The sequence below is a fragment of the Thermobia domestica genome, chromosome 16 (assembly GCF_964235325.1).
Source record: "Thermobia domestica chromosome 16, izTheDome1.hap1.1, whole genome shotgun sequence".
NCBI classification, from domain to species: domain Eukaryota; kingdom Metazoa; phylum Arthropoda; class Insecta; order Zygentoma; family Lepismatidae; genus Thermobia; species Thermobia domestica.
This window is the reverse complement of record NC_137469.1, coordinates 94,402,280-94,429,938: the sequence shown is the minus strand read 5'-3', so window position 1 is coordinate 94,429,938 and position 27,659 is coordinate 94,402,280. Positions and strand designations below refer to the sequence as shown.

The 27,659-nt window shown below is 35.7% G+C and overlaps 1 protein-coding gene across 1 annotated transcript; it reads right to left on the bottom strand.

Annotated features, from left to right (window-relative positions):
- Nucleotides 1-27,659, bottom strand: LOC145673257 (phospholipase B1, membrane-associated-like). The gene is made up of 5 exons (XM_081742783.1): nt 26,452-27,659; nt 16,441-16,609; nt 14,195-14,337; nt 7,629-7,770; nt 1-2,665 (listed from the first exon to the last, which is right to left on the bottom strand). Exons 1-5 carry the CDS (start codon nt 26,467-26,469, stop codon nt 2,502-2,504), a joined length of 636 nt encoding a protein of 211 aa, XP_081598909.1. The 5' UTR covers nt 26,470-27,659; the 3' UTR covers nt 1-2,501.

Sequence of the window (27,659 nt, the reverse complement as noted above, 5' to 3'; positions counted from 1 at the left end):
TAATCTTTATTCACAGCAAATTATATATGAGCATTGTAGAAGAAAACAAAAGTTTACAATGAACTTCTAGTGACAAATGTGTGGATTAATTTACAATTTTGTAAATAGTTGTCACCAGGGGTAAAAGTGGGCCTCAAAAGGTATGGGGACACTTAACGTCACGCTGTCTCCGGTACCTATCTTTTCCCATTGTAATTTTTTAGAAAGTGGGGAGACGCCACGGATATTTTCTGGAAGCGAGGGAACGGCGTCATTTTTACCCCTGGTTGTCACTATAATAGGTTTTCAACAGTTATGAAATTTTCAAGAAATAAAATAAATTTCTCATTTCCATACAAGGTTGTGCTTAGTGTTTACACGCACAGTTTATGAAATGTTAAATTAATATTTTCTGTATATGAGTTGTTAATATACATACAGAATCAAAAATAGGATAATAGCCTTGCAACCTTTCAACACATATTATAACATATATCAATAATTTATTCTAACGTTGATCCATACGTAAATAGAAATTTTCTTATAATATTCACATTATATAGTTCTCATGTTACTACTTAGAATTAAACATAGATATCATTAAATCACAAGCTAATCATCTTTTTTATTTAAGGGCCGCTAAGCAGGCATGCCTCTGTACCAGAATCACAATAGGAAGGTATTCAAGAATAAACGTTTGTGAAAATGATTATTATTATTGTAAACACCAGGAAATAATAAGTGTAAATAAAATAAATGTATCCATTAAACTGTACAGTTCTAGCTCTATTGAAAATTATCTGCTGTCAAGATATGCGTATTATTAAGTATTATTCTAGGAACAAAATTAGTTTGAAGAATTTTATCAAAACTATAAATTTGAAGTCATTGAATTGGAAAAACAAAGTTATATTTTTATTCACTAATTTTTATTCACTAAGACTCTTATTAGATATGTAGTAAAATATTTTGCAATGCACGGAAATACAGTCGTTTTACTCTGTGGAAGGAGGGACTAAAATAAATCTAGCCACGAATCAGTAGTGGATCTAGCCCAGATCGCCCCACTTTTTTGAGTAACAACAACAACTTCAGTTATTATTTATATATTTTTGAAACTTTATAGTAAACTCGTGATACACGTATCATAGTCTGGCTTCTTGGTGGCCCCCCGCAGTTTTTACCTTTTAGATCCGTCACTGCCACCAATCATGTTTGTTGCCTTTTCCATGCTCTCAAAATCAACTTCTGCCCAGTAAAAGTAATTTGAACAGCACTATTAAAACTTCCAAAACTTTATATCTAGTTATATATTAATTTTGAAGGAAGTCTCGACCGAAATATGTTTCAGCTTTAGGTACGGTCTAAGATTTACTAATCAGCAAGCAGATAAAGTTAGTTATGTCACAAATGATATAATAGCCTTTTGCACCTATGTGTTTCTTATCGTTTTATTTAGTGAACTATATTCTACAATTTGAGATCAATATTTGCTTTTGGACTTTATTAATTACAGCGTGTTTCAAAACAACATCGATAACGTTTGGGAGGTGATTTCTGACACCAAGATAAGACGAAAAGTATAGACCAACCTGGGTGTACAAATGCTTCCGTTCGGAGCTATAGTCTACCGAGAACATGAAAAAATGAACGTAGATCGCCACTATATATTTTGACCTTTCTCATCTGTGCGCCACGGGCAACTATCCGCCATTAATACTTTGTTTCCGCCTTTGTTTTAAGCCCAGAAATGTATAATTTTCTTTGTGTATGGTTTTGCATACACGCGGCGTGGATATTAAATTTTGACTTCTACGCCATATGTATGTAATAATATACACACCTCTAGAGCGAACGTGAAAAAGTGCAATATATATTTGTGTGTATGGAAAACCATACACGAGGCACTGCATGAAGGAGCCGTGTATATGGAAATCCATACACATGGCAGCCAACGTGTTAAAAGACAATAGCTCCAAAACTATGGTACCCAACCTAGTCGGATCAAGACTTCACTTAGAAACTAATATGTGCGCTATCCAAAAATACATGTTTCAGAATCCTAAGGTACTCACGCACCAATTCTTATAGAGTCAGTTTGGCTACGGCCATATAATTTGAAGTACTCATCAACCATTTCTATAAAAATTGTTGAGGAAGTATCGCAGGATTCTGAGACATGGATATGAATTTGTTATTTTAGTACTATGCTAAAATAACAAATTCACAGAATGTAGAAGAATTTCTCTGAACATATGCGTTTCAATAGTAACAAACTTGGTCATTAGTATCACTACGTCCACATATAAGCTAATTAAATAACGACATGACTAATTAATTAACATAAATGAAAACTTGAAAAAATTAAATAAATATTAATAATATACGAAATTGTCAACAAAATATGACAATATTATAAAAAATAACACTGTTGGAAACATTTAAAGATTAGATACCAACAAATAATTTAATTATTCAATTGCAATTAACGTTAGATTTAAAGTTCTGCAGTAAAAAATATGTCACCACTGTCTTCCTGACTTAAGGAAAATTTTCGAGTTGTCGTTAGTGAAAAGGAATGGTGCTTGTTCCGTAGGACAATTAAGATCAGGAAGTGTATCGACGTTTGGTTTTATTGTCTTCCTACGAACTGGTTTCAGCATACTATTCCATAACATTTCTGCCACTGCAAAAACAACGAAAAATATTTTACAACTATGTAAAAGCTAATAATATGTATTCTATCATCTACACATCAACCTCTTGAAGGGAATGCACTAATATGCAAGTTGAAAGTTTTGTCTACTGTAACGGACAATCACTGTATAACCATAGTGAGATACTGTATAGCGAAACATTATGGTTAGTGAGATACTGTGTGTCGCGAAATATTATGGTTAATTAGATATTGTATAGCGAAATATTATGGTTAATTAGATACTGTATAGCGAAACATTATGGTTAATGAGATAGTGTATAGCGAAACATTATGGTTAATGAGATACTGTATAGCGAAACAGTATGGTTAATTAGATACTGTATAGCAAAACATTATTATTAATGAGATACTGTATAGCGAACCATTATGGTTAATTACATACTATATAGCGAAACACTATGGTTAATGAGATATTTATAGCAAAACTTAATGGTTAATCAGATACTGTATAGCGAAACATTATGGTGAATGACATACAGCATAGGAAACCATTATGGTTTATTCTTAATTTTTAAATTTTGATCAGCGATAATTTTTTGCAAAAATGATAAATACATCAAATAGATAGATGACATCGAACAAAAAAACACGCTTTATTGTAAATTTTCGTGCTTCTTTTTTGAGAAAATCTAGAAAACGAATTTTTATAGTGCTAAAAAGCATCTCGTTTGTTGTCAATTATAATTGATAGTTTTTATTTTGCTGAAACAGATCGTTTATGTAATTATGTAATGTACGAGGGTTGACTGGGAAGTTTCTGGTTTGACAGGTAAGCGACATGATAACGAGCTGAAATTTTATGTGCGTTCTACGTAACCCACTTGTACTTAAATTCTATTAGGAAGAAGTTCCTCCTAACTTTATAATCAATTACACACACTCTGTCACAGTGCCATGGGGAGAATTAAATCGTCCCTTTGCAAATACAGTGTTCTTAATCATATGACGCTGCTGTATAATGATGGCCATAGGTAGAGGTGACGGTGAACAGATCCTCTACTGGAAAAAATGAAATCTTTAAGTTTTACGTCCCACGGTTATGCCGGTTAGGCTAAAGGAGACGGTGATGATGAGAGATGAGTGAAATGGTGGAATGAAGAAAGTGGGAGGAAACGGGAGAACCCCGAGAAAACCCACGAGCACGGTGTTTGTCCACCACAAAGTCCACTTGGCGGGGGCTGGGATCGAACCCGGGACCCCAAGCACCAGAGGTGAACGCTCTACCACTGAGCCACCGCGCCCCCCAAGATCCTCTACTGGGAGAGGGAAGGTGCCATCGTGCGTGATCATTAGCTTCCCAAAGAGGATATCAACTTCGATTATTGGACATGGGACATATCTTACCACGGAACCTTTAAAGGTTATGAGGTAGGCAATTATAACCACTCCTACCGAAGAAGTGTAATTTATAACTCCCAAATGACAATATACATCTGATACAAATAAACTAATCAGCCATTGGGTTCAGCCGATGAACGGTGTATCTCTTCCGTTAAATGAGATTGGATGGGGCATTAACATTCTGCTGACCGTACCGGATGGAGAAACATACCTCCCAAGTGAGCGAATAGTACGTGACCTTGATCCAGGAAGTAGGGGATAGGCGCATGCGTTGTATCTTTGAGGGCATTTTGAACCACCAGTAGGTAGGCAGGGTCAGGAACCAGGCCTCCGAGGCAGCTTCGAGTTCCTGGATTAGGATAGTCTCTGCCGAACACTTTTCATATCGTGGGATTCTGTAACTTGGTGATCCTGTACTCCAAGGAGGAGATAAGTTTGCTGCGTAACGCTCAGACAGCAATACTGTTTAACTTGTAGGCCACTAGTCGCTATGTGAGCTCCCTCGACCAATAAGTATAACTGAGAGGCACTAGGATCAGTCTAACTGGTGACTCTGACATTAGGGCGGTCGGGTGTAGTGGACTTAACCTATTACCCTCTTTCACGGTTTGATAGGCATCATAGGCTTTCTCGAATCATGCTTTCAGGTGAGAAAGGTTATAGTAACGAGAGTACATCTTAAGGATGTCGTTGCTAAGGCAAGTCTAAGCAGGTAAGGTAATTACCCACCTCATAACGAGAGAATGAAGTATGTGATGTAGGCACTTAGTTACTGAAATCATGACTAATGTTTTGTTTCTGAGTCGAAATGATGGCATAATGTTTAATCGTGAGATAGAACGCTATTCAGGACATTTTTGTATGCATCCGTCGCACATTTTGCATCTGAGAAAACCACTCGCTCGCGGTTTTAGTCACCTGTCAAGTTTCAACTGTCAGCAATCCCAGTGGCAGGTCACTGGCGTAGTGTTAGGACCTGAAAGGAAATCCTCGTTGCTTGAAGGTCTGCATATTCCCTTCTTTCTCAGTGAGAAATGTATGTTTAGGTATTATAACGGTTTTGTAGGATAATTCTATGTATTTATTATGGGTATTACAGAGGAATTATCAAAATATCAAGTAAGTCTATATTTTAGTTTTGGAGTCGGTGCAATTGTTAAGAATATTCACCCGTCTCAAAATCCAATGAATATCGTAGACAGTATATCAGATCTACCTTGAATATACTGTTTTCCTTTATTCCAGTTAGTCGCATATACCAGTCATAAAATGGGGAGATTCCAACATAAAAAATAAGGTATGTCTATTATGAGAAACCACAAAAGTGCAAGGAACATTTAAGTCAATCCGAAACTGTTTGTTTAAAACTAACCGAAGAACAAATTTTCAAGTTGTGGAAAATGCGTTTATTTTTCCACATAACCCCCTGCTACAAGTATACATTTATCTAAGAATTTCACTAATGCATGGAAGGCTCCGTCATCACTGTAGAAGTGTTGATTTTCTATAAATTCTTTTTGATGTCTAAACTCTCCTTCCTTGCTGTAGCGAACCTTCAACTCAGTGCATGAATCAACTCTTCTGTACGAGCAATAGCGAAAGCTGTTTTTCTACCCACTGTACACTGATTTTTCGGAACAATTTCACTAAGAATTATTCGACAATTGTCCACGACAAGCTGTTCAACGCCCTGAATGTTTCCAGGAATGACTGCTATGGGTTGGGTTATACAATTTAAACTTGGGGAAAATTGCCCCCTGGCCTCCCCAAATGACACTCCTGTTCACCCACCACTGTATTTTGCATGTATTGACGAGTCTGTTTAGTCGTTACCATTTAGGGAGATACATCGAATCCCTGCGCTATCGAGAATGCACTACTCAAAAAAAATGACGCTTCAAACGTTGCATGTATCAAGGTAGAAAATAGGAAATCTTCCAGTTAACGTCCCAATGGTTTTATCCTTTTTATACTACAGGAGACGGATGATTAAGTCAAGTGAATAATGATGGAAGAATTGGTGGTATGAGAATGTGCGGAAAACGGGAATATCTGGAAAACCAAGGACACAATTATTGTCCACCACAAATTACTTCGCCAGGGATCGAATTAGGGGACCCACGCACCAGAGATAAGCGGTCAACCATTAAGTCGGTAGAGAAGACATATATGACATATTATATAACATGAAAATTTCATGAATTAGAAATGCTTCCTTCTTGGTTAGGCCAGAAACCTTCTAGGCGACCGCTGTATATCCGCAAACATACACACACTCTGAGCCTTCACCATATCAACAAAACAGCATTGTCGGAAACATATTCGAGATATTCTACATGTGTTCTCTCCCATAACAATATGCACGTATTCCCCCATGTTGTTTCTGCGTATATTTACGTTTCGTTTGAACAACTTGTTGAACTAGAAACTCTGCTATTTCATTTAAACGGTTTGTTCAATTGGAAAAAGTTTCATTACATAACATTCAAGGCCATATATTTCCAACAACTTGAATCTTTGAATTTGTATTCATTTTTTCTTGTCTTTACTCATAACAGAGTTGCCTATGATTCGGTCTTCTGATACCCCTGTATATATATATATATAAAGTGAACGATAACTACGTGGACAAACTTTGACGTGTGATAGTACATCTAAAAAGAAGCAAAAAAAGTCCTGGTGAACATGTGGAAATTTCCGTTCCGTTTAGGAGTAACAGAGTGTCGAATGTATGGGAAGATGAACTTCAGAGGCCAACAACCAAAATGCAGCTATGCTTGCGCACGGGATTCCCCAAAGGAACAGATGGATTCCCGGACATGCTGTAAAGGAAAGAAGTGTTACACGTTGTTAATCCCGTGTGCACACGTAGCTGCGTTTTCAAATATGCATTTTTCAATAGAGTAGGTATGACTTTCTAAGTGACGTTTTTAACCGCACTCTATACGATGTATTGTTTTAAGCTGTTGGACTCTGAAGTTCATGTTCCCATCTTTCGACACTCTTTTACTCCTAAACGGGATGGAATTTCTCCCATGTTCACTAGAACTTTTTTGCTTCTTTTTAGATATACTATCTCCCGTGCAAGTTTGTCTACGTAGTTATAGTTCACGCTGTATATATATATATATATATATATATATATAATATATATATATATATATATATATATATATATATATATATATATATATATATATATATATATATGTGTGTGTGTGTGTGTGTGTGTGTGTGTGTGTGTGTGTGTGTGTGTGTGTGTCATTTGAAATTTTGTCTTTTAATTATTACTTTTATTAATAAGAATGCATTTGAAATTAAAATTTCGTATTGATTACTCCAAATAAACAAAATCAACTTCTATATCGTCACTGTTCTGACCAGAAGTAGTAAGAGTGAGTACAAAATATAAGATTTGAGATATACCTGTTTTTAAGCTTGAAGACATTACTAAGATCGGTTTGGTTATATGTCTTACTCCTACATGTAATTTAATTTATCTTAGAATGTTCAGTTGTTTGCTGTGTTCACTTAGAAAGAAAACGCAGATTCCAAGAGTTAGTGAACCTATGATACGTTATTTACTTACTCATTGCGTGTCCTTTCTGATTTAAATGAGAACAATCTGCTGATGTATATGATGAATCTGGAGCAATTTTAGTTAGCACTCGTGTAAAAGGCTGTATAGTCACGGTAAAATTTTCATCATGATCGTATCTACCACTGAAGACCTGCAAAGAATAAAGTAATTTAACTGATGTGTATCGAAAGGGTACTCGTATCAAGGATGTTATAAAATAGAGGATCTGCCCATACGTATCTTCATCATATGAACTCAATGAAGCCGAAAAACAATCGAGCATCGTCTGAGCCGGCACGTCTGATTGGCTACTCTGGTTTCAAACCTGATTGATGGCTCGAAACATTACAATCTTAGTGACGCGGACTGGGCAAAGTAGGTGTGGCGAAACTGTGACGTATGCCTTTACGATTTTGTTGTGTGGGCAGATCCTCTATTTTATAACATCCTTGACTCGTATAGTACGACTTATATGAAATGCGACAATTATTTTTGGTCATACATTTAAATTTCAACCGTTTAGCGCGCAGCTTTGCATATATGGAAAACTTACTTTGAAATTGTATTGCACCAAGTAGATTCTAGTTCGGACATAGAAAAGAAGCTTCGCGTATCAGCTAAGATGCCCTTTCACTAATGAAGTTCTGAATTTCCCGCTAGATGTCATAGGAAGCCAGCGTTGGACTCTTTGTCTTACTTGCTGCACGCGGAGTTGTATCTAGCTATGTTTGTGCTTTCTTTGCTCGTTTAGATGGACACGTTTGGAACTGTTGACTATTTCTGTGTTAGACAGAAGTGTAACGAGTGCAAAAGTGCAAGTACGCTTACATTCGTCGCGTTTTATTGGTTCCATCTGGTTTTAGTGGACTTTGCAGATGTCAACGCACAACTTTGCATAGACCCTATATGCAAACACCATAAAATATCAATGCCATATTATTTGCATCAATGTTTTTTTTTTTTTAATCCCTGTTTCCTACACCGAAACCACTCCAAATTTTAAAAATTCAGTCTGATCGGAAAAAAGGTGCGTTAAAAGCTTAAACATACAATATTTTCACAACCGAAACAGCAGATACATGCATACGTCGTGATTGACTGTGAGTACAAGGTCAAATTGGCCCTAGAAGTAGTGTTGCAAACGGACTATTTAATGCTGAAACCATGACTCCGTCAGTATCTCCAGTCAGTTTCTGGTGGCAGTGACTAATGAGTCCTCAACAACGTGTGATACGTGAACTGTTACAGTATGAGTTCGAATTCGGGCATATCACTGCGGCAGCAACCCAAAACATTTTTCGTGCGAAAAGAGAAGATCCAGCGAACAAGCACAGCAATTTGTTGATTCCAGAAATTTCATGCAGGCTGTAAAATTGTTGAAGATCCGCCAAGATCCGGCCGCCCAAGGGTAACAGATTCTGAAATCACACGACACGCCATTGAGAAAAAATACATCCAACCAGCACACGACGATTGTCAAATCAACTAACGATGATTGTTCCAGTCCACTGTAGTGCAACAGTTCACGAAACTCGGGAAAAGTATCAGAAGCTGCCACATGAGTTGACCCAGCTAAGATCCAGATTAAAGTAGATGTGTGCCGACAACTGCTGCAAAATCCGCATAATGTGCATTTTCCTGAATTGGATTGTCACGTGCGACGATTTTTTTTAAAATCCGAATGTGAAAAAACTGGTTGAGTAAAAGTTAATTTTCACAAATACTCGTCAAACAGGGCCGTTTCGTGTATAAATTCATGCTTTGTTTGTGCTCAGTGGTAGAGCATTCACCTCCGGTGATTGGGGTCCCTGGTTCGATCCCAGCTCGCGCCGTGTGTCATTGCTGTGGACAAACACCGTGCTCGTGTGTTTTCTCGGGGTTCTGCCGTTTCTTCCCACTTTCTTCATTCCACCATTTCACTCATCTCTCATCATCATCGTCTCCTTTAGCCTAATCGGCATAAGCGTGGGACGAAAAACTTAAAGAAAGATTTCATTTTTTTTTTTTTTCATTTTTTCCCTTCTCCAAATATAGAGCTGTATGTTTATTGATTTTGTGAAGGGAATCGATATTTCGACATGTATTTCCGTTCTCGTCCTTAACCACATCTAATTAAAACGCTTCTTTATATACACGAGACCAGAATCCAAAAACATTTTATGTCCGCTTATCATTAACAACCATAAAATAAACTCTTGTAGAGTTTTAGTCTCAAGCTTCTTTTATGACAAAGTGGCAAAAAAAATTCTCTGTTGAAGTTCCTTTTCAGCACCTAATAAGCATTTGAAGAAAATATATACTTTTACTTGAAAATATTGTATCCACATTGTTCTGGATATAAATTTCCTCATTCTGAAAGTATTTTAAGAACTTGACCAACTAGTTAAAACATATCATTAACTAACTTTGACCATATTGATAACTAGGGCAACCCAAAAGCATAAAAAGCATAATTGCATTTTACACATATGGTTGGTACCTTGAACATGGTTGTGGTTGTCTAAAGGTCCAGAAGAAGCTAATTTGAAAAGCATAGGTATAATAAAGAGTAATTTTAGAAAATAAAGCATAATTTAAAATATATAGCACAATTCTTGGAAAATTCTGTTTAACTGCAAGTTTCACATACTGTATTAATATTTTTTTTAAAACCAGTATTTGCAATGCAAAATCTTTGAGAACATAACAATGCAACAATGACAATGATTGGAATTAACAATAAAGCATAATTTGGGAAAAATAAAGCATAATTAAACAAAAATAAAGCATAGTATGGGTTGTTCTTTTGATAACGTAATCAATTAGCCAAGCTCTTCAAAGACTTTCAGCATGAGGAAATTTATTTCAAGAACTTGGTAGAATCAATATCATAACTTACTTTGGCTGGAAAATTTAACTCTATTGATAACTTTGCTTTTTTATTCGACTTCTTTTTAACATAAAGTGTTTTGAATTAGGATACATAGATCGGCGCAGATCTGTCTTTAACATTAGAAGGGGACGGGTAAGACCGTTCCCGTATATTATATATATATATATATATATATATATATATATATATATATATATATATATATATATATATATATATATATATATATATATATATATATATATATATATAAGCGATGTTCAAAATATTTATGAAGTTGAAAAATAATGTTGTGAAGGATCAAAGGAGCAGAATTGTCTTCAGTGGCGTATTTAGGAGGCTATCGGGCTCAAGCTCCCCCGCCCCGAAATAAATTTCTCAGTTGTGATTCAAAGTCGGCCGTCATCAGTAACACCAAAACTAAGAGGAGTTGATAAGCGAAACTGGTGTTCCACACCAACTTGCGCGGATATCAACATGATAGCACTTTAGTTATAACAAATGAAAAATTATATCGTTTAGTTATTTTTAAAAGAAGGAAATGTTTGAATTAAAGAAAATCAAAACTTTTAGAACAAAGAAACGCGATTTTTTGAAAGCTAAAATTTAGGAACTTGAAGATAATAGTAAAAATAAAGGCATTCAGAACATGTATAATGGACTTTCTCACCGAATTTAAGAAAAGCTATCAACCTCGTGCTTATATATTAAAGAAATCTGACGGTACAGTTCTCACTGATACGGATAGTATCTTAAATAGATGGAAAGATTTCTCTGACGATTTGCTTAACACGCAGCCAAACATTAATGTGGATGGAGAAAGGGAGATACACACCGCAGAACCGTATATTCCAGAACCCAACCGAATAGAAGTAGACATCGTTATAAAGAAATTAAAGAAACACAAATCTCCGGGTGTAGATGAAATTCCGGCTGAGTTCATTTTAGCTGGAGGCGAAAAAATGTGGAATAAGATACATAAACTCATTCTCCTTATATACAACAAAGAAGAATTGCCACAAGGGTGGAAAGAATCAATGATTGTTCCAATTCACAAGAAAGGTGACAAAACTGACTGTAATAATTATCGAGGCATTTCTCTTCTGTCAACATCCTATAAAATCCTTTCAAACATTCTATTAGCAAGATTGACCCCATACGCAGATGAAATTATTGGAGATTAACAGTGTGGATTTAGACGAAATCGATCAACTATCGACCAAATATTTACCATTCGCCAAATACTAGAAAAGAAGTGGGAATACAGTAGCCCGGTACATCAACTATTTATTGATTCTAAGAAAGGCTTACGACTCGATTAGGGGAGAAACATTATACAACGTTCTTACAGAACTTGGAATATCGAAAAAGCTAATTAGATCAATTAAGGCATGTTTAAATGAATCCCAAAGTAAAGTTCGAGTAGGAAAATTTTTGCCCACAAGCTTTCACATCGAGAATGGCCTGATTCAAGGAGATGAGTTGTCGCCATTATTATTTAACTTTGTCCTGGAATACACTATAAGGAAAATCAAAGATAGCAACCAGGACCTAGAGCTGAACGGTGTTCACCAGGTTATGGCATATGCTGATGATGTAAATTTGATAGGGGATGATAGGAGAACAATAGAAAGCAAAGCAGAGGTCTTATTAAACTCTTGCAGGGACAAGGGTTTAGAAGTAAATGTAAAGAAAACTAAATACATGGAAGTGCGTCGGGACCGTAATACGGCAAATTATGAATGCGTTAAAATATTAAATAATACTTTTGATGAAGTGGATAATTTCAAATATCTAGGATCAATATTAACGGACGAAAATCGCATTCACGAAGAAATTAAATGTCGACTAAAAACAGGGAATTCGTGTTATTATTTAGTTCAAAATCTTTTGTTGTCGCGAATTCTGTCGATGAATTTGAAGCTTAAAATATATAAAACGATAATCATACCTGTTGTTCTGTATGGTTTCGAAACATGGTCGCATACTCTAAGGGAAGAACATAGACTGAAAGTATTTGAGAACAAGATGCTCAGACGAATATTCGGATCCAAGAGGAGCGCGAATGGGGAATGGCGGAAACTTCATAACGAGGAACTACGTAAATTATACGGCTTACCAAACATTGTTAGGGTCATCAAGTCTAGGAGGCTTAGGTGGGCAGAACATATAGCCAGGATGGAAGAAAGTATGAACGGTTTCAAAGTGTTAGCGGTAAGACCAAGCGGAAAACGACCATTAGGAAGACCTAGGCGCAGATGGGAAGACAATATTAAGATGGATCTCGCAAAAATAGGAATACAAAGTAGAAACTTTATCCACTTGGCTAAGGATAGAGGTCAGTGGAGAGCCTTTGTGAACGCGGCATTGAACCTCCGGGTTTCATAGGCTATAGAATTAGTTAGCTCACGAAGCATGAGTACATGCCTAGGCTGATACTACAAATAGATTAAATCCGCATTTACTGAAAAGATGGGTTCTACTGACAGAGGGTAGTCTATATACTCTTCGTATGCTAGGGCCTAGGGGAGAGGAGGAGGTAATATTCATATTAGGTTACGTCACGCACAGTCGCACGCCTTCATTTTCATTAAAAATGGAAAAGCCAAGAGAAACAAATTTCACCTCACTTTCCTTTGTGGCAGTCGGACACAAATCATCACATTTATCTGCAAAAAGCACTTTTCAAATCGGATTATTGGGAGAGCCTCCAGCTCCAATGTTGGGGGAGACATGTCTCCCCATTTCCCCGGTATTTGTGCCCGTACCTACAGCTGAGACAACTTTCCAGCATGAGGAGAGGGGTATATCCTCCTCTGGCATTTATTGCAATTTGCGCCCAAGTAACGGAAGTGGAATTAATGCATAGCCCTATTGATGAGACTACTAAACGCACTACACCACGAAGTTCAGTTTAAAATACTACAGAATACGATTCTTTTTTAAAAAATGGAAAAGCTAAGAGAAATCAATTTCATCTTACATTCCTTTGTGGCAGTCGGACACAAATCATCACACTTATCCCAAAAAGCACTTTTTAAATCAGATTATTGAGGGGACAGTCCCTCCAGGTCCAAGATTGTGGAGATATGTCCCCCTCGTCCACCCGGGATTTGGGCCAATGCTTATAACTGCATCTTATTCCCTAAGGTAGATGAACTTCATTATTGGCAGCACATGGAACCACATGGAACCACATTGACCCTCCTCACATTTCAAGTAGTTTTATTGGTGTCGCTTGTCTTTGTGTGTTCCCATACAACACAATTCATTGCTTGGGCTAAGACGCTATTCAGAGTACGCTTTTGTGGGTGATTATTTAACCACTAATGGATCATGACGGCACTCACAAGTTTTTTCGAGAGTGAATCCATTGCTTCGATACTATTTTACAATTCTTTCTTTTCTAAATTCTAGAAGAAAAAATGGCCATTATATACTCTTCCCAACACATATTGAGCTTCAGTGTTGTTTCACTACAAAATAAACTTTGTTCCAGATCCTTCTGAAGGACTTGAACTTCATTGCAGCTTACACTGTGTGTTTTAGCAAGTGATCAACATATTTCTAATCGCCTATGATTCAATCACAAAAAATATAATTAGGTGGAATTAGTTTTCTTCATGGTTGTTACACTATCTCGTATGTCCTTCAACTGAATTAAAGTATGTCCTTCAACTGAATTATAGTAGAACCAACATACCAAATCTTCTTCAGCGTTCTGATATTCTTGGGTCACTTTAGAGACCTTTTCAGGATCAATGGTTTCACAAAAGCACATCAATGCTTGACTAATGGAACACATTCTGGATCTATTTTCTCTGAATCTTCGTAATCCATCTGGACCTGAAATATACAAAAATTATAACTGAAATAAAAATATTTACATAAAGGTTAATAGGTTAAACTCTAAAAGGTATAGTGTGTCGTAATATCTATAAATGAAGTCCGTCCAAAATAAATAGACTAGGCAAAAGTGTGGTTTATTGCTACGAGCTTTCAGATTATAGTCTCCCATCCAATACTCCTCCTCCCAGTACATGTTTGCATACATATTTTCCATAATGCAATTCGTAATGGTCATCTTTTTGATCACTGCTTTTAACACTCCTTTTCCACAATCTGTAAATGGTTTCCCTTTATTTCAGACATAATGTTCGAAAAAAAGGAGATAAAATCACTCGACACTAATATTGGCGAATAAGATAGGTGCTTTAGCATTGGATCTTCTTACCCACCAGAAGCTACTTCACGGAAACAGTACTGTATATACTGTGCGAGAACATCACCATGCTGCACAATCATTGCTCTTGTCGCAATTGGGGCCTCTTCTTTGTCACATTTTTTTTTCAGCTCAGACAGGTCCTGCAGGTACTACTGCTGATTTTCTGTCTGATCTAGTTTTACTGATTGAACCAGGAGCACGTCATTGATGAGAATTTGCTCATACGTGCCTTTTCCTATTGGCAGTGAAGAGGGAATTCCACTCCATGGATTACCTTGCTCTTTCTGGATCTTACTCAAAGCTCTACGTCTAGTTATGAGTAACAATTCTGTCTAGTAAGTCCAGTTCTATCAAGTGTTTCATTATGTCATTGCACGCATATGTTTGAATGCCTTTCAGTTCCTGGGAGGTTTACCTGTACCATTTATGTGCGTGTTAAAGTGTACATGCAAAATTTGTCGGATTAACTTTACAGCGATGTCCATTATGCCTACTACCATTCAAATGGTGACCCAGTGTCCGTCAAGAATACATCGTTATTTTGACTTGGTAGTTCAGCCATATGGCGGACTTTTACTCTGTATGATGAGCAAAGAGCGATTGGCATAAATGCAGAAGGTAAGTCAAGGAGCATTACATAGAACTACTTTAGTTCCTCTGCTATATAGAATATAGGCAATGACATTCCAATATGTCCCAAGTCAAACACTAAATTAGGTTTATACGCCGACAATAGAGAGCTTATCTGCATGGAACACTTGAAACTGTATATATATATACATATATATATATATATATATATATATATATATATATATATATATATATATATATATATATATATATATATATATATATATATATATATATACAGTTGCAAGTGTTCCAATAAGCTCTATTGTCTGCGTATAAACCTAATTTATAACGAAAAAAAAAACTTACGTGCTGATGCAAGGAGTGGAAAGTTGAAGTAAATCATAACAAACCACACTTACTACTAATATACCCTACCTTACTATATACCTACTACTAATCAATACCTGCGAATACCTGAAGCACAACAAGAAATCTACTTAAAACCATGAAAATTACCTTCAAAAAGTATGGCTACATATCTCACTATATTATTAGAAACATATTAAACATGAACAGATATCTCAAATAGATTAAAAAATAAAGTCTTCCTTTGAAATGCAACTACTAAAGCATCATTTAAAGCATATCAACTACCTACTTGTCACTGATTATACATCATTACAAAGGTATACTGCCAAGAGGATGGACATTTATTTCCTCTTTGAAATTGAAGACGAATTTAATCGTTGATTTAGGACCTACGTGGCTTACGACTGGTTAGAATCGTTATATTAATTATTATTATCAACAACCGATAATAATAATAATAATAATAATAATAATAATAATAATAACATGGGCTAACACTAATGTTGAAAAATTAGTGTTAGTAACATTATAGAAATATAAAGAATAAAAAATTCTGATGCAGTGCAACTACAACCTAAATCAATTCTGATCCCGCAATCTGATCAATATACTATATGTATTGATCAAAATTGTATTTTATGCTGTATTGTATGTATTTGTGCTACCACCTGACCGACTTAAGACCAAATCAACTTACAACGGAACAGTCGTAATCGTAGTCGATTGTGTGTCAACGAGTAATCGTACTTTTATAGGTATATAACAATGTGATTTCTTACTTATTACAGGAAGTATATTAACAAAGGTCCTTGGAAGTTTTACTCTTAGATAGTCTAAGGTTGCTTGGAGGTTTTCTTTGTGATGCTCTGCTCCCTTAAACTCGTCTTTTACAAAGCCAGTGCACTCCAAGCTACATACATTGGTCAGTCCAATCATAATTGTTATTAGCTGAAATTAAAAAAAAAGGAAGAAAAATCATAAATGGAAGCCAATGAAGTTTTGCTCTGGGTATAACATTTACTTATAAGGAGCAGATGAAAGATGTTTCCTGTGACACCAAATGTAAATACGAGGGAAGTTTTTTTTTCCCCATTTTTCGTTAAGCTACCAAAGGAGATCCACATGAGATGTCAAAAGGCTGGTAAGCAAACTGTTCATCAGAGATCGCGCTTGCCTCATACTAAAAGGCAGAATCTGACGTTCTATCATTGTAGAGCAGCAAGTGTGAAAACGTATCGAGTTGAATGGAAGCACCCAACAAATGGACTACCTTGTGTAATTCATTTTCTCCCGGCAGAAGCGTATAATACATCCGCAATTTATCTTCAAATGATTAAGAGATACGAAGAGAAAATTATAAATGATTATTGTGTGTACAGCGGGGGACACTTCTAAATGGTACACCTTAGCCGTAAATCTCCATATGGCTGTACCATTTAGAAGTGTCCCCCGCTGTACAAGTGCTACAAAGAGTTTCGAGAATGACTTACCGTTTTACACTACAATTAGTAGCCAAGACTGGAAATCTGAACACGTTAATCATGTGATTAGTGAAAGGAGTAGAATATGGTTTCTAAACTGTTTGATCTCGGAATTTCAGATCACTCAATAACCGCCTGGAGAAGTTTAATTACATCACGTAGTTTATACTTGGCGGGCGCATCGATTCAATTCGATATGTTTTCACGCTCGCTACTCCAAAATTATTGAAACAGTAGCCTCTCAAACTTTCGCCTTGCGGAACACTGTTGACTAAAATCGTGCTTTGTTCTACTTCTAAATAATTACATTGAAATAATGCATTTTTAAGTTGGAAATAAATTTTAACATTTCTGCACACTATCGCACCTAACGATGTCAGGCTCCCATACAGTCCAAGTAGCACCTATTAGAGAGACTGAACTATTAGAAGCAATACACATAAACTGTGATGTTCTTTTATTATAATAAAGATTTAAGTGGTGTATGTTGTAATTCACTATGTTTCTTGCACTTGTTCTTTTTCTTAATTTTTTTAACACATAAGAACACTAGAAGAAGTCACAATTGTTAATATTTGATAGTGTAGGTTATGTTCACACGAAATGTCACAGTTGAACGGTAGTTGTTGTTGCACATGTTAATTTCGAAGATCTTTTTTCTTTAAAGTTATTAATCAAACTGAATTTTTGAGACTAACGTTGGTAGTCTCAGTAAGATTTTCCTCTGCATACTTAAACTTATATTATTAAAGGTCTGTTCTCTATAGTTTTTTTTGTAATCCTTAAAAACAACAAACAAATGAGTACTGTGCGAACTGTAAACACAGGTTACCAATGTCCCCGGGAAATTGATTTACCGAAGCTTGAGCGTACCGGCTGTTATGATAAGTTGTGCAACATCTGGCACGATACTCAGATTCTACTATTGGAATTGTTTAGTGATATGTACCCTCAGAAGACTCCGTTTCTTCCTGTTCCGAGGGAATATACTTGTTTCAGTCTTTAAAACAGGCCCGAAATAACTGCCAAGAGCTACATAGGTCTATCCATTGCTCTCACGAGTTGTGTTTATATTTCCACAACTTCGTGTGACATTTCGACTGGCATTGACCGTTGAGCAACTTCCACTGTGGCTATCATTCAAGATTTGTTACAGACAGTCATACGCATCTTGAAAGCCAGATTTCATCGGGAACACCTTGTTGGTTTATTCTTCGATTTAGGAAGACGTGTTATGATACAACTTGGTGTTACTGTAAATTTAAACAGTGACGCTGGGGGTCTTCGTTGGGGGCTCGTGGTCATATGGCTGAGTTCATTTGAAACTTTCAGGATGAAAATTATTTTGGAATGTTTGTATTTAAGTTCTAGTTTATCTAATTACTTTCGGCATATTACGAGACAGCTACAATTGCATTAAATTATCTTTTTCACTGATCGACCTAAACAGCTGCTGGCAATGAATTTTCTTTCTTGATCCGAACCTGTGTCCGGTGACACAGTTCTTTTCTTTGTGGGTAGAGTTAAATTTTTAGGTTTGGCTTTTCATTACGACACGCGTGTTCGTAATTTTCAGTGTCTTGTTTTTAACCTAGAAGTTTTCGTCGAGTACAGTACTTTCCCACCTGAGATGCTGATCACATTGTTCTGTTGTGATTATGCTTTCTAATCCATAGCTACACTATGGTTGTATTGCTTACTCATGTGCTCTTTCCTCTCTGCTGAAGCAAATTGACACTATTCTATACTTGTCAATTCGGCTATGTTAATACCAGTATACGTATATATTTAAAATAGTATAAATTAAAATTCCCTTAATCTTATATTGGACTTACTAAAGAAAATACATATTGATTTGTTTTCTTAGTAGAAGAAGGCTATAAGGAATATGGGGTGAAAAATTCCATAAAATGCCAGCTTTGGAAGGGAGTGAAAAATGCATTTTCCAAACTCTGTGAGTCTCAATCGTTGTGTACGAAACAAAAATCACTTGAATTTTACTTCTTTCTGACTTTATACTGGACTAATGTTCAATCGAAAAGAACCACAAGAGCAGACATCGAGTACCACTTGTGACCCGAGAACCACAGTTTAAAGAGTGTTACTTTGAATAATATACTGTATACTGTTTAATCTTCATATCTGTTAGAAAACTTATTGACAAGTTAAAGAACACTGAATTTACTCAAATTTCTGAACATAAATATAAAATTTTAAAACTCAATTTAATGAAGTAGAATATTCTTTATTATTTACTAATTTACCGATATTGGCGTACCCTGAAAATTTGAATGTTTCCCGTAGCCTATATAGAGTATTATTTTTAGAATGCAACAGCATTTCTCGATACATATTACGTTTTGATATTTTATAACTCTAACATAAATACTGTCTTCATAATAATAATGTATCTACCATAAATTAGAAATTAAGCATCTTACCTCTATGAAGCCCGAAGCTCAAAAAATCCGAAGCAGATCTACTTTATTTAAAAAAACAAACTTGAAACTGATTTAGAATGCCGTTTTATACAGTGTAAATTTGAGAAATTTTGTTGGGTCTCTCCTGCAATACCCTGCCTAGATAGGCCTTGGATATTATAAAGCCCTTCTCATTATCAAAATTAAGTTACACTTTCAAGAGGCGCGTTAGTGCATAAATGCTCGAATTCGGCGTTGAAACTTGAACATACAACTGAAAAGGGACACTACTACCACATTGCATAATTACGATTGAATCAGCTTTACACATTTCACTGTAGTTTATTTCTTTTCAATCCTCTTCTTAGTCTAATGATCAGTGCATTTACATTTGATTTTTCGGGTCTCAGATCAAGCGCATTATATTGGTCATATCCAACTTTAAATTGTAAAACTCGTCTTACATACCTTTGTTGCTAATATAGGACTTAAATACAAATAAATAAATTATTTGTTTCATTTCGCCCTATTGTATTTCATCTGTGCTATTTTGAACTCTAATTTCCAAAAAAGAACCAAAATATAAAGGTAACCAAGAAAGTTCTCTCTTTTTGTGGAGGTCTGTGTTCAATTGTTCCTCACACCGTAAGTATTTTACCCGCTATACTCCCCGGACAAGGCGAATGGAGATAAGGCAAAGGTCAGTTGTCCGTGTGGGTATATCCAACATACTACCTGGTGGTGACAGTTCAGTTACACCATGAACTTGCGTAAAGACAGAATGAACATGAGACCTCCACGGAGCGTCATAAGGGCGTGTATGCTGTACGAATTCAAACTGGGGTCAAACGCCGCTGCAGCAGGGCGGAAGATATGTCAGGCCTTTGGTGATTTTGTCGTGACTACGTGGACAGTGCAGCAGTCCTTTAACAAGTTTAAGGGCGGTGACGAAACACTCGGGTACACCACGTGCCGGAAGGTCAACACATGTACAAAATGAAAATCTTCATGCAGAAATCGAGGCGAACAGTAGCCAGACATGTGAGGAACTGGGACTACAATTCAGTGTGAGTGTAGAAACCATTCAGCAGTACTTCCATCAACTTAGGAAGCACTACAAGTTGGGTCGATGGTTCCACATGGTTTGACTGCGGGCCAGAAGACAGCGTGAGCAGACACATGTGTTTGTTTGCCTTCGCGTCTGAAGAAGGAGCCATTTCTGGACAGAGTGTTGACATGTAATGGAAAGTGAGTTCCGTGCGAAGCCCCACGGTGCCGTCATTATTGGTTAGCATAAAACTGGCATAAAAGGGGAGAGGGGCCGTTGCCACAGCCAACCACCGTTGCCATAACAACGAATCCTGTCGCTGCGCGTCAATCTACAACTGATTGGAAAAAAAAAAAATCTGCAACAAAAGTGATGCACAGAAATAAGTCGTGAGTGGGAACCCTTCACCCCTGGTGGGGATGTTCATGAAGCTATCAGCTTATGCCTAATTACATTGGAATATAATTTCCATTTCTTATTTCGAACATACTAGGTTCGATTGCAACGAGAAAACCTTTATCGGACTTCTAAAATAAAATAAAATAAAATAAATAAATACATGACCGTGTTTATTACATATAGAATTCCCAGTCACGACCCCCCTTCCAGTTTTATTAAAAATAGAAGAAGAAGATGAAGAAAAGAAAAAGAAGATAGAAGAGGAAAGATGTAAAGTAAGAAGGTGATAAAGGGGAAGCTGTTACTAGATATTTTAAGGAATATGGTAAAGGAAAGTGAATAATTATCTAATTGTGATCATTTCCAATAGCTATTGGGTGAATGTCTGGTATTAAGGTGATCAACGGTAGACACATGTTAACCCATACATCCCCGATCTAGATCCATTTAACCCAAACTACCAAATTATCCCAATCTAGCTCGGAGATAGATGAGAAAGTTTAAGTTTACCGTTTTTTCAATATTTCCAGAAGTTCTAGACTAATACTCAATATTTGAAAAATGAACGACGAAGTTGATGGCATGTTAGAAACGACCACAGGAAAAAAAAAAAAATCAGAGTATCACATATGTGTCGAAGATTTTGACTTTCACAGTTCTCTCATGATGATCATTCGTTCAGGCTACTTCAGTCCTTTTTTCTTCCTTCATAGAGCCAACTTAAGTTAGTATTAACATTCAATGAGTTCAATTGATAACTACCATTAATTATATTAAATCACACATATATGTCAAAATAATGGATGCACTTAATACTAAACCTACATTTCACTCACACACACATTCATACAGGACAATGTATACTTCGGGTTGTATTTAGTTAAATTAAACTAACCTAACTACATTACTATATACATTTATTACATTTCAATAAAAGCAAAATTAGTTGGACATAACAGGGAAAAAATTTAATACATGGAAAGAATGTTTCATTAACATGCATAGAAATTCGCTAATTTTATCAAGACCAAATAACACATTTCTCTTCCTATATATATATTAAAAGTTGCATTACATAAAAGAGAATTTGACAAAAGGAAAAGAAAAAAAATGAAAGACAAAAAATAAAAAAAATTCAAAGATCAATACATTTAGGATTCAGTGTAATGAATCTATATATATCGTTGCGGAAAAAGAAAGAAAAAATAAAAAAAAATATATATATATATATATATATATAATTGGTTAATCATTCTTAAAAAAAAAAACACTTTAGTAACATTTTATTAGGTCTCTGTCCCAAGAGGAGACATTTCGACGATTTTATGAGTCTTTGTTCTCACATCGATAATAGCTCCTTTTTCCAACTCTCTTTTCGCACTGTGGTTTGTGTCCATGAGAGTGTTTAATTGTTTTTGTTTTAGCTATAGACAAATAGTCGCTTCATATCACATATATATTTATATTTCTCATTTCGTCACTCGACGCACTTTATCTAAAATTTCAAAGTTTGTCAATATTAAGGAAAACTTATCAAATCCAGTCACAGATATTGGGAACATATTTCCATATTCCGGTATTCTCATTAACTTATTAAACAGATTTTAGTTCGTTGAATTTAAGATCACTAAATTTTTCCCTAGTATAGATCTTGTAGTCAAAAATTCTAGATACTGAATAGTTTGGTGTCCGATCGTAGGGGAAGGATTTGTTCCATGTTTTACTGATGGAAAAAGTCGTTGGAGAGGCGCACTGTTTCGTAGGTTGCTAATTTCACTCGCAAAGTAAATTTGGGTAAGGATTAGGGTTATTCTTATTTATCTTACGACCCGCTACTTGTTTTATTCACATGCGGTATTTAACATTATATTCAACTTTAATAGTTACAGACATCAGTAACCACTCAACAAAATGTAATTTATTACAATATACGCGGTAACGCTATATGTCACAAATAGTTGGTAAAGGTCGGGTGTCAAAAACCTATGGCAACCTAAATAAAACCAGGGTAAATACCGAGCCCATTACATACATACTCGTATATATATATATATATATTCATATTATTCAATACAATAAATTTCACTTTAATATCCATCGTAGTATTTCGTCGACGTTTAAATCCTACATAACCGTTCATATTCGACAAGTATTCATATTTTATAAATGTTTATATTTTATTGGCTCAAAGACAAAACAAAAACCCTGACTATCAAAATTCACTTTTTTCTCTCATAAGGTTGCAACATTGTACTTTCTATGTATAAACCCGATAATCAATAATCATTTTCAATTTACTAAAGATCCGCATATATATATATAAAAAATAGTTGGTGTTATTTAGTGACATAAGAGGTGGAAATGTAACAAATTGAGCAGGCACGTAACTTTTAAAACTATGTAAGCACATATATAGATGTATATAAAAAAAAATCAATGTTATTGGAAACTAGTGGGCCCAGACTACTAATACATACACACTATATGACCAATCAATAGAAATAAAAACCAGAAATCAGTTGTCAATGGATATAATTTGTATGATCCATGAATAACGAATGTTTCTAGGAATCCGAAAGCATAGTGTACCTTCCCATCAATTTCTCCAGTGGTGGATTGAATATCGCGAAAATGGTCCCGAGATGTGCTGCAATACCTCCACGAATTGCATCCCTCGATGTCTCAGTTAGTACACACGATCGAAATAAGTGATATGGAATATTGTACATTTTCATGAGTTTCAGAAACCGGGGGGGGGGGAGGTTGAAATTTAAAAAAAAAATCTCGAAGTAATGAAGACAGAGAGAGATAGAGAAGAAGGAAGACGAAGAAATAGTGGCGCCAAAGACTTAAGTGGGAAATAACTAACGCTACAAAGACGAAAGTCGAATTTCTATCTCAACAAATCCATAGCCAAAATATTCTTAACATGCCAAAAGGGTGGTCTACTCAAATACGTAGACTCAAGGAACGCCCTGCTGCCAAGGATGCAAGTTCTGTGTCCATCAGATCCCAATCCCACAAGAATTTGGTTGTAAGATTGAAATCCGATCCCCGTATCCGGCCCAAACCAGCAGGTTCCCGGAAATCGTCCGGAAGGTTAGAGAAGGCGCTAATTTAGAATTTCAAGAAAAAAAAAAAATCATCCGACCTCTTGGAAACTAGAAGATTCCAGAATAGTAATGAAATTAGAGTAATAGCTAAGATATCCCTAATGAGAATTTGCCAAAATAAAAAAAATTAAATAAACTGAATTTTGGATCGGTGACTTCTATTGCCAAATTTCACCGATGGCTACCCAGCGCAGACATGCCACCGTCTGGGATGTCGTTAATTTCCCTCGTCTAATTAAACTAAGAAAAGAAATGAAAATACTTAAGGGGACTAGGGGTCGACATCCGGGTACGCTATAACATAAATATTAATTTAGTAGCAGTTAATTTAATCGGATAGTCCGAACTGAGTTATATGAACACTGCACAATAAATAAATAAGGTAAGCAACAAAAAAAAAAAAATCTCGGAGAGGCTATGAATGTTAAAGGTACAACTGACCGAAACCTGTACTTTTCGATGATCACAGGAAATAGCAGTTGGTTTTCTTAATTATCATTTCTGTCAACCTTTAGAAGTAATTCCCATATATACTACTCTATCTATTGAAAGGCTTAAGATCTGGGGCTGTTATTATGAGGTACATAAATGCAAAGTAACACACAATTCCCAACTATAATTTACTATCCAAGTAGCAAACTCGGTTGGATGAATGCACCGGTGTAGAAGTCTAAACGCGAGAGATATTTTCTTTTCTTCGTAAACATATTCCTATTTTCACTATATAAAATTTACTAGGCCTATCCATTTAACTATAGGGGTCATCATCTTATTCATATTATATATCATATTATTAACATTTCATTACATTCATTCATTATCTACTAATTTCCGCACGAAATAATATTTTATAAACACCCTATTTCGTACATTTTCACGCAGGCCATACACATATTTACATTACGCAGTAATAAATATATATATATATAACTATCACAATCTATCACGCTCAAACCACCACACGATCACATTCATCGAACCACGTACTCTTTATTTCGAAGCACCCAAATTGTATTTACTTTGCAGGTTTAAAAAAAATCATACATGGATTTACGGAAAGTTAAATTGTCAACGATTAATCTATTTCTGATTTGTTGATAAAACTGAAGCAACAATGGAATTTTCTACAGCCACGGGAAAAGAGAATTTAATCCTACATTTTTAAACGAACAGTAACAGCATATGGACTTTACTTCTATTAAGAAAATAGGTGTTCTTTATTTCAGCGGATTATTCATTAACTACTGGACCTAGCAAGCTAAAATTTTCAGTACAGTAAGATCTCATGCTATTTTATACGAAGGTATACTCATCCGAACCGAAAACCATGTCCACGGGAAGTAATTTGAGAATAACTGTCCAAAATCAAACAATCTAAATCACTAAGTCATGCGATGTCGTACTGTCAACAAACTATTGAGTACCGAAACCGGACGCTGTGGCGCTGTAGTGGAGGCATAATTTACCGTGTACTGAAATCTATACTTGTACTTATTAATCAGAAATTTAATATTTACTCTGGTTTATTTATGTTAGCAAAATGGTACTAAATTAAAGCATATTTATACACTGTCCAAATCGAAAATTCACACACTCACACAAAACTACTAACTACATACACCACTGTTAGTACTATACATAAAGACAACTAACTAAACTAAACATGCACCATTTAGTTACATGCATGTTGACGAAAATAACCTAACACATTAGATTTAAAATACATTACTCCCTCGTCGATATATACAGTCGGCTCTATTTAATTTAAAGGGGGTCAAAAATGAGAAAGGTAACACTAGGTCTAATTGACCTGACCAATTGTTTACATAATGATTGCCAAAAATTGATGCCCTGGGGGCACCTTAACGAGGTTTGTGGAGGGACCCTTCCCCTGAAAGGGGAAAAGGCCCTAAAACGAACAATAACTAACCCATTCCCCCGCTAGAACTGGTTCAATTTGGAAAAGGGGATAGGAGCCCTTTTAAGCTAACTTAAGCTGCCATTATTATTATTCACTTTACAACCATCAAACCTACGTACATGCGATTACTGAATAAATAATAGAAAGTCACATTTACTTAATACACGAACAACATGCACCAAACAGGTCGTAATTTCCCTAATCCCTACTTGAGTTTGAAAAGATAAAAAAAAAAAATCACTTTCCTATACTGTCTATCCTATCTGGGCAGCAAACATGGCTTCCTGCAAACCGAAATCCTGAATCAGATATTTTCCCCTGATTTTACAGTTCTTTCAACAAAAATATGGATTTCCTGGCTTCTGATTGATCACACGACGTTTATCTATGCAAATAAGTTAATGTTACCTGGATTTTCCTTAACATGTCAGCTTCTTCCCATCAAAATGTGTCAATCAACGTCACAAGCTACGCCTCTCATAGCGTCTTCGATTATTCTGATAACATTGCGCCGAAAAAGCCAGAGGTAAGAGAATTCCTCCAATCAGAAAGAAAACTTTAGCCGCGGAAATTACAAAGCGAATGGAAATTTGGCAAATCCAGATATAACCGGATCTGAAAGTGACTATGGACTAGTGAGAGGGGGTGAGGGAAAGATTAGGTACCTGGCCAAAATCTACATTGGTCTGAAATTAAGGAGATTTATATCCAATAACGGAACTATGTTTTGGTATGACGTCAGAATGGTAAACCTTGTAACTATTCAAGTTATATATCCGTAAATGGGATTTACACTCAATCAAAATATAAATAAATATATTATACAGTGGGAATATGGTTACTAACAAAACCTTTGGGTTTATTATATTTAATTCGAAGTAAAGAGAGTAAGTAAATTGTGTAACTAAACCGAAATTGAATTAAAAAAAAAATTGCTAGGTACAGGGTGCGTAAAAAAAAATTGCCATTACTTTCAACTGTAATGGTATATTACAGTTTTCCCCGGCCCATTAACAAAATTTTGTTAGAATAACAAAATTTTGCTAATTGGGAATACCAACTAATGATGCTTGTTAAGTTAACACACTCATTCATCCCATTCAAACGTTACCAGTCACTCTAGGACAGTATATTATATCTACTTGGGGTATTGCGCAAGTAATTCACTACGTTTATCTTCTGTACAATTGAAAATCTTTAAATTTCGGAAATTGTGAGTTCCGATACTTTCACCTTTGAGATTATACAAAACAGCGCAGTTTTTTAATAATTTTTTCACGATAAACGGGCCAGTGAAAATTTTCATCCATTTGGCGGATTCCTGCTTTATTATTGACGATAAGTTGTGTAATTTCAGCATTACTAATTGACCTTCTTCCAGAGTAACAGAATGTGTTGACCGTTTACTAGAATTTCGTGAATTTATATCTATCTCCGTAAATTTAAACCTATTTTCAACGGAATCTAATTGTTTTGGCCATGGGAACACCTTCCGGTAGTTGTCAACAGCAGAGTAACTCAGAAAGCGTTCCGCCGGCGTGCAACCAATACTTGAGCAATAAGAATTATTAAGAAGGTCCTGTATTTTTACAAGATATCTATACCAGGTGGTTTGA